This window comes from Haliaeetus albicilla, chromosome 16 (genome assembly GCF_947461875.1).
Source record: "Haliaeetus albicilla chromosome 16, bHalAlb1.1, whole genome shotgun sequence".
Classification (NCBI taxonomy): domain Eukaryota; kingdom Metazoa; phylum Chordata; class Aves; order Accipitriformes; family Accipitridae; genus Haliaeetus; species Haliaeetus albicilla.
In genome coordinates this window covers 26,062,065-26,075,947 of record NC_091498.1, presented here as the reverse complement: position 1 = coordinate 26,075,947, position 13,883 = coordinate 26,062,065, and the positions used below count along the sequence as shown (strand labels likewise).

Here is a 13,883-nt window from a genome sequence, read left to right as displayed (position 1 = left end):
CATTGGCTTGGAATACACTAGTGGGTAGTGGCTTTGGTATCGTAGAACTTATTTTTGTTAGAATATCCAGTATAATGATATGTCAAGAAAAATTATTCTTATTTTGACATTTGATGTCTCAATTGCATGAAAGAGTCTTTTTCTCCATTTTATTTTTCTTTTTTCAAGCAGTAGATACGAGGCATTTTCTTCTAATAAGCTGAAACGTTAGGCAGCATAGTTTGGATGCTGGATAGTTGTTCTTTCCTTTTTCTTTGCAAAGTTTCTTTCAATTAAATCAGTATTCTGGTATTTCTTGTTTCAAGCCTGTAAAAAGCGGAAGGAGTGCCATTTACTTTCAAAACAAATATCTTATGCAAGCACTGAAATGATACAAGTTTTGTAATTGTTATTCTTTCTAACTCCTGATTTTTCTTCTGGAAGATGGGACATGGAGGGTGAGGGACTGTTGCAACTGGGGGTGTTTTCTCAGCTGTGGCAGCATGTATTGTGGATATACTTCCTTTCTCTACCTCCCACGGGAAAGTTCTGTGATTCTAGTTTATCATTTGTGAAGCCCAGTTTTGGATGGAAAGTCATCCGTCAGGCATGTATCGCTGTTAAAATAATATATTAATATATAACATCGATACAGTACTGTTGAAGTGTGTAGTTTTCCAAGTTAGTTTTTCTTCTCATATTTTAAACTTTGCTTTCACATTGTTTTGTATTGTGAAAACAGCGCTACTTTTGGCTTGCTTTTTTTTGCACATCAGGAAGTATGTCCTTCCTAATAGCTAAAAGAAGTGACTGATTAAGTAGGATTCTTTTCCCTTTTGGCTTACTAGTGAGTAACATTTTCCTCTTAAAACTACATCTGACCCATTTTTGTTACATACATTGCAAATGGCGAAGTTGAGTTGTTTCTACCTTGTATAAAGGTCATGCATTGTAATATATGTAGTATCAGTTTGTCTTTCTATGACTGGCCTACCATTCTGTTTGACTGACATGATAGCTGTCTTCATTACCTTCTAAGTGTTTCGCTCATGCTGTGTTTAATGGGTCTTATGAGCATTTAATTTGTGAGGAGGATACTCCAACAAATGTACTCTGAAGGGTACTGCAAAACGTTCCGCTCAGTACATTATCCTGCTATACTTGAATGACTGCCACTTAAAGAAAAATTTCTTTAGACAAGAAGGGAAAAATGCCAACAATATGATACAGGAGCATCAGAGGGGAATAATTGTATGGCTGTCCCTCCTGTGAGTGCGTGTTAAGTCTTTGGAGGAAGCGTGAAACAGAGGGCTGGAGGAAGGAACTGCATTTTTCCAGCAAGGTTGATTTGAGATTGATTATTTATTTATTTATTTTTGTCAGTGAATTTGGGGTCAAGATGGTTCAGGTGATAACACTTGCTGAAGGCAGAGAGGTTGGTCATTAGCAATATAGACTTTTTTTAATAGAAAAAAGTGGATAAACAGGGCTGGGGGTTGAAGAAAAAATAATTGCGCCGTGCAAGGAGTTGTTGAGGGGAATAACACGTTCTCCGTTTTTAGAAGAAATTCATGTTATCTGTTGGAAAGAGCTATGGAGAATGCCTTATGTGTACTAGTTAATCATAGCATAATAAGGATCTTTTGGTATAATGTAAGTGTGAACAAGTGAGACCCAGGTTGTCTAGATCAAAAGGTAAACAGAGGAAGTCTGTCATATGGTCAACGATGGAAAAGAGAGACTGCTCATGAAGTGCTGATACCCAGGATAGAAAACTGTTTGGCATAGTACTCCATGTACTATATTCCATCTCAGTATGTCTTGGATATTTTGTACAATTTGTCAAAGTCTTCTTTGAGACTATGTCAGGGCTGCAAGAGAGAGAAAAAAAACATCATGCGAGAGATCAGCTGATTGCCATGAAGTGCTTGAAAGAATTAAGGTTAGCAGTGGACAATGAAGTCCTATATCTAAAAGATCAAATTAAGAACACGCAAAGTTCTCGCCTTTAACAGAGAAAGCAAGCAGAGACAAGAAACTACTGAAACTAGTGAGAAAACTTGTATTTTACAGATTTTTAAAATAAGTCTCATGTAGTTTCAATTTATGTATGTCAGGTCGGAGTGTCAGTTTTGCCTAAGTTCTTCAATCTCATTTTGTTACATAGTAAAGGAAAAATAATTGCAAAGGCTATCGGGTATTGTGGGGTAAACTTTATTAGAAGTGGAACATAATCGTAAGAGGAATTACAGATTACTTCAGTCATAGTAAAATGAAGTGCTTAAAAGGTATTTATTAGGAGATAGCTTGTCAGTGAAAAGTCTCGTGTACAAAAATGAGGAAGTTGAACTCTTTGTATCTCTATAACTACCTTAAAGCTAGTTGTAAAATGAAGGCTATAAAGTTTTTTTTGTTGTTACTATCTGTATGTCATGAAAGAGCCAAATGGTTCTTAAAACGTACAGTCACAAACTGATTATAAAATTCCCGAGGGGAGCTCTGATGGGGCTATCATAACTTAACAATGGAACGGTGAGTCACTGCAGGAGGAATTCATGTAATAATCTTTTCCGGTATTTATAGGACCAGGAGGATAAAGTGTCATTTAATTTTATTTGATTAAAAACTACTAGGCGAGAGAGAAAGAGGAAGAAAAAATGAAGCATCTTTCTTGAATTTCAGGCATGAAAGATGAATGGACTATATAAAAAGCATATGAAGCAGTGTGGTATAGTGATTAATTTCAAATCTAATCAATGCTCCAAAATGGTTCTGTTAATAAAATTATTTTATTTGATAACTTAAGGTGATAATTATGTTTTTTAGGTTCTAGATGCACAGTGTCGCTTTTGAGTGGAACAGATAGATTATGAGGTATCTGTATGAGTTCCTGCTTGCTAGTTTAGGCATATGTATCTGTGGCTTTCAAAGATTTTCCATGGCAGGTCTTTATTTACCTTAAAAAGTTATGCCAAAATGTACTTAATGTAGCCTTAATTAGGTTTGCTAGGATGCCAGAAATGCTTTAGCCTATTCCATTAATGCTGGTGGTGCAATATTTTATCCAGCAGCGTATTCAGTCCTGCAGTCACTTACGCTTGAATCAGAGCTTTATCCTCTTTTATGTAGTGCTCCCAATGATCATGTTACAGTTGTCTGCTGTTGCTTAAAGGTTTGGTTGGTTTGTGTTGGTTCTTTTAGAAAGGGCAATATAATTTGGTGAGCATGCGTTTATTCCACAGTGAATGCTTGCGTGAGTTCTGAACTAAAGCTTTTAGATGCTGTCACAAGGTTGAGAGGTTGTCACTACGTCCTGTTACGATGATCCTTATCCTTTCGCTGCTTCTCTCCTTTGCACTGCTAGTATTAATTTTTGGTTTATTTTTAAGAACTTTCGTATGGTTCAAGGTGGCTGACTGCGTCCCAAGTCATTGTTTCTTAGGAAAGTCTCCGGAGCAAAGCGTCTTGGTCAGCCTGTTGGTCAAATGGACTCTGACTACAGAAACCTCTCTAGAATGAGCCTACAGAAACTGCAGAGCTGTCAGGAGAGCAGTGTTCACCTTTCCAGAGTCTTATCTCAGCTGCCCTTCTGCCGCTGCCTTCCTTTCTCCTGTTGGGATCTGCTGCACCCCAGTTGCTCAGTCTCCCTTCTTTGCAGGCAAACCATTTGCTCCAGGTGTTCTCCTCTGTGATGTGGCTGGGAGTTAACTAGCTTTTTGAAGTCATCTTTTCTTTGTGTGAAATTTGATGACCTCATCACCATTCTCAGATATGAGATAGAACCCCTTTTTTGGGTTTTTTTGTGACATTTTTGATGGTAGGAATGTGAAATTTCAAAATATTTTCAGGTACTTCGAGTTCTGAGACCTGCTTATAGGTATTTCAATGGCCAGTTTTACTCAACTTGTGCGGAATCTGTACCTATGTATGTTTTAGTTGGAGTGCATTCAAAGTTCCTTGAATGTGTAGTCAGTTTTAGTCCCGAAGACTGGAGAAGGATGGCTGTCTCTGCCTGATATTACTAAAAATCTTCCAGTCTTAGTTTGTGTATCCAAAAAACCAGACATGGTATATGTTCATGGGCAGTAAGTGTTCCTCAGAAGCGAGGAAATATATATTGTTTATCAAGAGGGGTAACTCAAGCCCATAGAGTATGTCACATCAGCAATTGACGTGGGATTGCTGTTAAGGTGGGTATTCCTGTGTTATTGTGCATCTAATTAACACATGTAATGATGGTAGAGAAGATACAAGATAATTGGGCTTCAGTGTGTCTTAGTAACCTAAATAGATAGCTTTGTCCTTGCACAGTGAACTCAAAATCAGTGGTACTGTGCACATTTTCAGTGCTAGTTAGGTTAGTCCCAGCCAGGATATATATGTGCCTGTGCTGCCATCATACTTTGATCTGTGGTATAAAACTATGATAGTGTCATTTTTTAAATTGATATACCATACATCAGCCTGCCTTTTAGACACATTCTTACAAAGCAGATGGTGCTGATTACTTCCTATAGTCCCATGTCCTATATGTCATTGTATCCATCAAATTGAGCAAGTCCAAACAAAGCAGTCAAACAAGTGGCTATTCTCTACACTCAGAATGTAAAGAAATGGGAAGAGTATGAAGCTGCAGTTGGTTGTACCAAATGATTGTTCTTTTATTCTGGAAGGATTGCTGGGGGGAGATCACAACCCCTGAAAAGATTATGCTGACATGATTGCAACTCTGCACAAAATATGAAAATATTTCCAAAAAGGCATTGTGACTATATTGAATGGTATGTTTTCCTCCAGCATATGAGAGACATTAGCAAAGGAAGCTTTAAATCAACAATTGGTTTATCACTGTTCTAAAGTAAAGGTGTTGTCTTTTTCACTCAACAGCGTTTCCTTGATATGACGTTTGGAGCCGGAGGTCATACTACAGCTCTTCTAGAGAAAGCCAGCGACATTACAATATATGCACTAGACAGGGACCCCACAGCTTATAAAATAGCTCAGCAGCTTTCAGAATCATACCCGTAAGTTGTCTTCTGTCTTAAATATGATAGGGATAAGGTTGATACTGTGGTATTATATGCACAATTTAATATATTTTTATAGTTTTAATACATGGTTTTTATGGCTTATTGTAGAATAGCATTATATGCTGTATGTACCCTGTTAAATAGGAGATCCAATCCAATTCAATTTATGAGTATTTGCATGCAAGTTCTTATATTTTTTTGACTTAAACGTGTATTCTATGCTCTGTTAATTTTGAGTATGCATCAAGTAGCCAATTTTGTATTTAAAAAAGATTCATGTGCTCTGCTTGCCTTGAGATGATTCTGGTGGCAGAGTTGTACAAAAGCACACATTGTGGTAAATGTTTCACAAAAAAGGATGGAATAATACACTTTAAATAATGAGGTAATTTAAATATGGCTTATGAATATTTTAATTTAAAAAATAATTGTAATTTCGTATTCGGTTTGCTAAATATTTTGCCACTGGCTTCAGAAACTACTAAACAATTTAATAAGCTAGTGTTTCTGTGTAAAGCTCATGCTCCAATTTTCTTTTTAAATAGAGTGCTGAATTTGCTAAATGAACAATTGCTAAATGCAAATTTTTATGGTTTTTTTTAGTTATACAAAGTTCTTGTTCCTTTATTCAAGAAACAGCCCAGTCAGAGCATGAGTACAAGTGTGGAATATGTAGAGTTGAACATGAGCTTTTCAGAAAGTGCTACTGTTTAAATTTGACCAAGAAGTAAAAATATGTAGACACAAAATTAAGTAATATGAAATAATTAATACTTAGGAAATTTAGGGAAAGTAGGAAGGAGAGGACGCTTACTGTTGGATTGAAGACATTAGAGTATTTATTTCAAAAGAGCTTTTGCATGAGGAAAAGCAAATTTTCCAATAAGAAGAAAACTGGAAGAGGTGGATAAACGCCTGGTTGTTCAGTCATGTTTCCCTACATAAAAAGGAATTCTAAGATGGCAGTACTATTCAAGCAATGCAGAAGGTATTCCTCACCTTTTCTGAAAGAAAGGCTAAACTGTGCATTCCTCTATTCAAGCGCCATTGTCAGAGGCCCAGTGGGAAAAATGCAAGCATGTGACGAGAAAGCATGTGACAGTTCCTAGTCATCCTACTCTGTAATACCACTTAAATATATTTCTCTAAACTTTCAGTTATTTGTGGGCTGAAGTGACATGCAGCGTATAATTAAAAATTTGTGGAATTCCTCTCAACTGTTATTTCTCCAGAGAATGCTCTTTTTGACAGAATAGTGTGAAGAATATTGGCAAGGAAAGTTCATTTTCTTTGAAACTAAGCTTGCAAACTCATTCTACCAGATGTCCTGGGAGTTGTAGTCTTCTGGTTTTGTGTCATAGAAAAAAAAAAATATATGTAGACCAAATTAAAGCTAATCTTACACCTAATAAAAGTTTTCAGAAACATTCACACAACATAAGACAATGATGAGCGGCCCTCTGACTCAATATATGTTTATCCAAAAGTATCCTATGCAAACCTGGCTGTGAAGGAAGTTTATTTTCCAGATAGCTGAAGAGATTTTGCAAGTGTTGGGTGTTGTTCTGCCAATGATTGACATTCTTAATTCTCTCCTTGCTTATGTTTGTGAAAAGATGAGCTTTAATCAATATAGTATTACAGTCAATGTAACTTACTATGGCTTTATAAACAAAGAAGGTCTCCTAGTTCCTATTTCTGTTAGTAAAATCATATAAACTTGGTTACTTGGACTCCAGATATGGTGTCATCTACCTTTACAGACGCAAGTTATCATTAGAGTGAAGTGGATTCTTAAATAACATAGTGTTAAGTTGTTAGTGAAAAGTCTTAATCACTGAAAGATGACTGCATGCCACTTGAATATATATTGTAAGATACAGAGTGGTATTCTTATTTGTTTTGGTGTTTTCCCTCATCTCATGTCTTTCCTGTTGGAAAGATCTGGTGGGTCCTTTTTCAGAAGGTAAATATATCTTCTCTCATAATAGTTTATGTTGAAAATTAAGGTAAAAGAATGTTCATATACGCTATATGTGCTCATTATTAATCTTTCCCTGGGAAGTCAGTTGCACAAAGCGTTGCTAAATTAAAAAGGGGAAGGAGGAGGTATGTAATTTATAAATGACAGGTAAAGCTAGGGTTTGCTTACAATTCAGTTGTAAGTATAAAGGATTTACTTATGAGATATGGAGCTTTCATAAATGGAATTTTTTCCTTCAGTATTCATTAAAAGATAGTTGATGTAATATTATGGGGCTTTAGTGTCTATTTTCTGCACTGTATTAGAAATAAGTCTTTTATCATAATTTTATCAGTTTGATTCAAATCTATGTTGGCATCAAAAGCTCGGAGAATTCATCCAGTTGGCATCTTTATCTGGTCAGGTCTACTCTTGGGTAAAATAGTTCCTGGTTCACCAGGGAGCCACAGAAATAGTTGTGCTGTCTTAAAAATGGCAATGGCAGCATGCAATTGCAAGCTGAGAGAAATGTAGGGCTGTCCCTTTTCTACAAAGCACAGCCGCAGATGTAACAGACTGAAGAACTGCAGCACAGAAGTATAAACTTCTCCATTGTTGTTCTGTTTTAGGGGGGGGGTTTCATCCCTTCTCTTTAACACTGCTGGTTTTGGAGAGGCTATCTGACTTGCTGAAGTGCTTCACTTCCTTTGGAGGTGATGGCACAAGGTGGGGGAAAGGGCTGTTATGCAACCGTAACCAGTAAAATCTGATTCCCACTATGTCAGAAATTGTGAATGCAATGGACAAATTGGAAGTCATACATCAACCGAATTTTCTGTTACCATTTTGTTTCTACTGAAAACAGAATATTGTACCTGTTTGATCGGGGATATTAAAAAATTCCAGCATATCAACTCCATGATGGATCTTGAGTCTTGCAGTAGTACTTGCAGTAGTCCATCCTACCATAAAAAACTTCAATGCTAAATATTCAGTGTTAATTGCTATTGCTTATTCTGGTTAGGTAACATTAATAATCTTAGTAAAATCATACAGTTCCTTACTGTTACTTACTGAGGCTTCATTTTTTCAGCATCCTATATCTTAAGTCACTAAGTTACAAGATTATTAAAGCTCAAGCTGCAGAAATATGCCCAAAGATATAGTTGGAAGAGGAGAATAGGTATGGCTAAATCATGGGATTTTTCTATATTCAGAACTAATAAATGAAGTCCTCCTTGAACTTAGCTGAAGGACAGCTGAATGAGAACACTGTGGAAAAATACATTTTGATGTTTGTATTTTAAATGTGTCTCTACTTCTTGGTAATGATTTTGTCAGAACTAAAATCTGAAGAGGGTAGAGTTCCAGCTGCAATTCTTGCATTCATTTAGCTTCTCTGTTTATTATTTTTATTTTTTTAAGTATGTAGTGCTGCTTTAATAAGCAGAAAATGGGTCAGGGCCTGTTAGATATTCAGTGTGTGGGTGGGAATCCTTTGACGTGCTTTCTGGGGAAGCCTCTAACTTGGGAATTGCTGCTGAGAATCCAGGAGAACAAGATAAAATTCAGTCAGTAGCAATATATATTACAAGTAAACCCTTTCACACCCACTGAAAGGGAGAGGTTAGAGAGGTGGCTTAAATCTGGCAATTAACCAATATCATTGCAAGCTTTTGAGTATGAGAAACCTATGCAAAGCCTACGCAGAGGAGACAATATGTTCTTTGTAATTCTCTGAGCAGAATAAGAAATTTTGCCCCCAAAGTAAGGATAAATAGCATAAAATTCCTCATACAATTTAACTACCATTTTCTTGTAGTTATAAAGTAATTTTGAGGTGTGATGGTGCTTGTGAGTTTTGCTTTCAGAGTTACACTAAGTTTACAGAAAAAGTGGGATAGAGCCATCAGCTGTGCGTTGTATGTTCTGGGGAAAATAGAAATTTTGTTCAGTTCTAGGGAAAACAGAACTTCTTTTTTTCAGTTGCAATAAGCTTATTTTAAGTGCTTGAGAATTGTAGCTGAGCATATTACATATTGATGCTTTTGTTGCTATAAGTTATTTATATAGGCGACTATTTAACTTTTGACTAGTGCATAAGGGATACAGTTAACTGTGCAATCAAGGCATATTCATTATAATGGTGCCTTGACTATAAATAAGTAAGTTAATTATTTACCTATAGCGTTATTTCTAAAGAATTCTCCATATACGTCAACATGTGGCTGCCTCTCAAATGCAGGCAACATAGATAAGTGAGTTGCCTTAAACGTGGGACGGAAAAATGCAATTGAGAGTGCTAAGAAGACCTTTACATGCCATTATTTTAAAATGGTGCTTTTCTGTCATTTATTTTGTTCCCCAAAAGGTTTATTTGGGTAACAAACCCAAATATGTTTCTGTATAAAAACATAAGGAACAAAAATTCTTTCTCTTGTTGCTCAAGTTCCAGCTGTGCAGATTTCAGAATGACTAGAAACCTTTGCTTGCTTTCATACATGCAGTCTGATCCTTCAGTACATCAAGTTCCTGGTTCAAATTTGGGCCCAATTCAAAGTTACCCTGACATACAAAACACATGCAACAGTCTACTCTTAACGATTGTTTTTCTTCCCATTTTACTTTTTACATTCTTTTATAACTTGGCCCTTTAGCACTTTCTTAAAACCTCGTCAACTTCAGAGGGGAAGGCTGTGGGCGTTGTTTACCTGGACTTTAGTAAAGCCTTTGACACCGTTTCCCACAGCATTCTCCTGGAGAAACTGGCTGCTCGTGGCCTGGGCAGGTGGACTCGTGGCTGGGTAAAAAACTGGCTGGATGGTCGAGCCCAGAGAGGTGGTGAACGGAGTTAAATCCGGTTGGCAGCCGGTCACAAGTGGTGTTCCCCAGGGCTCAGTACTGATCTGTATCAATGATCTGGACGAGGGGACCGAATGCACCCTCAGTAAGTTTGCAGACGACACCAAGTTGGGTGGGAGGGTTGATCTGCTGGAGGGTAGGAAGGGTCTACAGAGGGATCTGGACAGGCTGGATGGATGGGCTGAGGCCAACTGTGTGAGGTTCAACAAGGCCAAGTGCCTGAGCATCTCCTCCATCTTCTTCACTGACCTGGGGGTCTGCAGAGTTCTTTCTCTCACATATTCTCACTACTCTCTCCAGCTGCAATTGGGAAGGGTTTTTTTTCCTGTTCTTAAATCTGTTCTCCCAAGGCACTACCACCGTCGCAGATGGGCTCGGCCTTGGCCAGCGGCGGGTCCGTCTTGGAGCCGGCTGGCGTTGGCTCTGTCGGACACGGGGGAAGCTTCCAGCAGCTTCTCACAGAAGCCGCCCCTGTAGCCCCTCCGCTACCAAACCCTTGCCATGCAAACCCAATGCAAGTTCTTATATAACTGATGGTGTTAACTAGCTGAACTAAACATTACTGGATTGTTTTCTTAATTTATTTAACATTCCTGTGGTAATACTCTGAATTGTTACTGCAGTCATACTCAGTTACCAATAATACATCTCTGCCAAGGAATTGTGAAAGACAAGTTTATTGTTTTTGTTTGGGATTTTAGACTGGGAAGCTAAAATGGAGTGACTAACATGCAGTGCTATGCTAAGACCATTTAATTAATATTTTGTTGGGTACTTCCTGGCTAAGTCAAGAGATAATGGGAACAAATGCTGATGCCTCTTCATCGAAACTATACTCTTAATTAGTCTTTTAGCAAAATAATTTATTTGTTCTGAATATAAATAGTTTGTAAAACTTCTAACAATTTATATCTGTATTCATATACTAAAAAAAATTTCTATCCATGTACGTATACACTGAGCAACGGCAGGTGCCTGCATGCCCACACCACTGTCCCCAGAGTTACCATCAACTCTTTTTACCTATTTTAATTGGGAGACAACAGCAAAAAGATGGGAAAACCAAATTACAGTGTAAAAATGCATAGTAGAAACCAAATACTTTATAGTATAAAAATATAGTTTAATATATTTACTTTGAAAAAATCTGTTAAATGTGATTTTGTAGAGAGCAAGTGCAATGCAGAGTATATACGGACTTTTTATCACACTGCAGCATGGACAGCTAAGTGAAGAGGCAGGATTGGTTAGTCCTCAGTCACAGTAGTCCATTTACATGTTGTTGACTGGCTCTGAAAAAAGTTCATTTGAGGAACTCCTATAACTAAGATAAAAACAAAAAATATTTTTATAAGTAGTAAGCTATTTTTACAATTGATCATAGAGATGAGTAATGGTTTAAAACAGGAAGGTGCTGTGTAATTCCTAGTATCCAGTGAGCATCAAAGGTGTTCTTGATGCTTTCTATGGACAGGGAAAATTACTGTCCTCGAGAGTGTGTATAATATGTTTTTGCTTAAGAAATTAATGTACAGTTTGAAGTTAGTTGCTGAGCAGTGCAGTATTTTCTGTGCAGTATGTCAGTCGTCTTATCTTTTATCTTTTTCTTTTGTGTTTTGTTGCTGTTTGTAGGATATTTGAAAAACAGAAGTATTAATGAGATTGTCACCCATGGAAAATAACACGGGGCACAATCTAGAGAATACCTTACATCTATTCATTCTGTATGTCTATTCATATAAGCAGAAGGCATTTGTTTGTCTTAAACAGAGTACATTTCATGTGGAAATAGTCATAGATATATGAGCACCTCCTAAGCATCCTCAAAATGTAGCATAATTTAAGACCATGTAGGCACAGTACCTCCTTTAGAAGTAAGTTTAGGAAGATGTAGCTAGGAGAAAGCCATGAAGATGGTAACATAAAAAGATGACAAATCTGAGTATACTGGGTCTTCAGGTGTCAACCTGAAGCTTGAGAGCATTGAATGAGTTGCATGCAACAGTTTGTCTAAATATCTTAAGATCTTCCCCCTGCAGTTTCAGTACTGTCTGTGTGTTACTCAGTTGAAAGTGTATTTATTCACAGTCTTTAAGATATAGAAGTCCTATTTTACTTTTTTTTGGGGGGGGGGCGTGGGGGGAGCCTAGGGGAAAGCAAGTTTGTGAGTTGTCTGAAGTAAGGGAAAATTGTTTCTAGAATAAGCAAGCTGTCCAGCAGGCTGTATTAAGCATACCTTTGATGCAGTGGTATTTAACTGTGGCTCTTTGGTCAGGTTTAGCTTCCAGCACGTTTGTTCTTTTCCTCAGAGGTAGATGTGAAAAAGCTCATACATCATACCTTACAGAGCGCATACGGGTGTCAAAGTGTGAGTTGCCACTGCATTCATGTATATGGGAAAGGCTGAATGGCGTCCTAAACTGAGAATTTTTCTCAGTGCCAATATTGCCCATGCAGTTGGTCTTAAAACTGGTATTTAGTTCCAATGGTGGGAGCTGTTAACTGTTGTATGCATGGGAAGCCAGAAAACAGCTCTTACTTATATTATAGTCAGTAAGGGCAGGAAAGATTGCACTTTATATTGACTGAAGCAGGTTAATATGTATGTTTGGAAGGCTGGAGCAGAGCTTTTTATGCTAAAGGTATAGGATGTTAAGGATTGATGAATGTGGTATCAACGTCTCATACCTCTCCATCACAGAATTCTTTTAGCACTGTATCATACCAGAATTTTAATACTGAATGACAACGAAAAGCTCTCTATCTGCTGAATTTAAACACTATAAATTTATCAAAATCACTTCAGAGCTCTAATTTTTTCTGCCTCAGTTGCAACCAAATACTGTCCTGACCTGACTCTTAATTAACTTGCGAGATCTGTCTAGCTCATGCATTGAGGTGGGATGGCTACAGACCGTTTCCAATATTAGTAGCTGACTTTAAATTTCGTACATTGGTTACATAAAAGAGAAGTCCTCATTTGCACTGTTTACATCTTAAAGGAGTATCTTTTAAGAACATAGCTATATCCAAACACTGCCTCTATGTTTGTAGTTTCAATGTTATATCTATGTTATAGTTTCAAGGCATGTGGTTATGGTGACATTCCCACTAAAGTTTTTATTTAGCAATAGAAACATTTGGAGAACTATTAAATACTAATCATTCTATCAAGACTCATTCTATTTACAAGATTCTATTAATCTTTTTAATGCTACATATATTTCGTTTATTTTGGCAAAATTATCTGATAGCTGTATTAATTATTAAAATTATTTTCAATGTTGTGATTTCATACATAAGATCTCATGTGCCAGTGCTAGATTTAGTGTAATTTCCAGTCAGGTGAATCAGGACAGCCCTTTTATATGTTACTGGTTTCAGAAAACAAATTGCTGCCATTTTGATCCGTGTAGTTTTGAGGGGAGCTGCATTGTCGTATTATTTTAGTAGGAACATCTTAGAGATGTTGGCCAGTTTGAAGCTGTGAAGGAAGGTTTGCAAGCATTAGGTTTAAAACAATGAACTGTGTTATTTCCAGTTTTTTTCTGTTACCATTATAGAGTCATTTTACATTCTGATACTAAGCGAAAACTAGAGTTTTGTGAATAATTGATGCTTATCAATTTGGATGGTAGTTTTGGTTTGGGCAATTTCTCCCACAATATCAAAATCATTCCTATTGGAAGGTATCTTAGCATGTCATCCAGTCCAGCTTCATGCTTCAGGCAGGTTCAACAGTAACAACTTTAGACTGTAGATTGTAACCTGATGGGAGTGGGTGGTCTTGAGTTTTTCTAAGGCACAAAAAGATTCTGAAATACATTCACTTTGTGATCTTATTGTGCTATAGTGCTCTAGCATTAAATGGTAAATTTGTGCAGCACCATTCTCTAGCAGGCAGTAGTGAGTATCCTGAGGTGGCCCCTGGAGTCATATCCCATGTGATAGTGTTTTATATTGGTTTATATTCTTTATCGAATTTAAATTAAAATCGAGAGATGCATCATATTGTCACCTCCTTCAAACTTTGTTGAGTGGATCCTCAT

The 13,883-nt window shown here is 37.1% G+C and overlaps 1 protein-coding gene across 2 annotated transcripts in view; it reads left to right on the top strand.

Annotated features, from left to right (window-relative positions):
• METTL15 (methyltransferase 15, mitochondrial 12S rRNA N4-cytidine) overlaps positions 1-13,883 on the top strand; it is a 96,893-nt gene that overhangs the window by 33,288 nt on the left and 49,722 nt on the right. For both annotated transcript variants that reach the window (XM_069804021.1, XM_069804022.1), the window contains exon 3: positions 4,867-5,003. In XM_069804021.1, the coding sequence (XP_069660122.1) occupies positions 4,867-5,003 (137 nt within the window). The remainder of the gene's footprint in view (positions 1-4,866; positions 5,004-13,883) is intronic.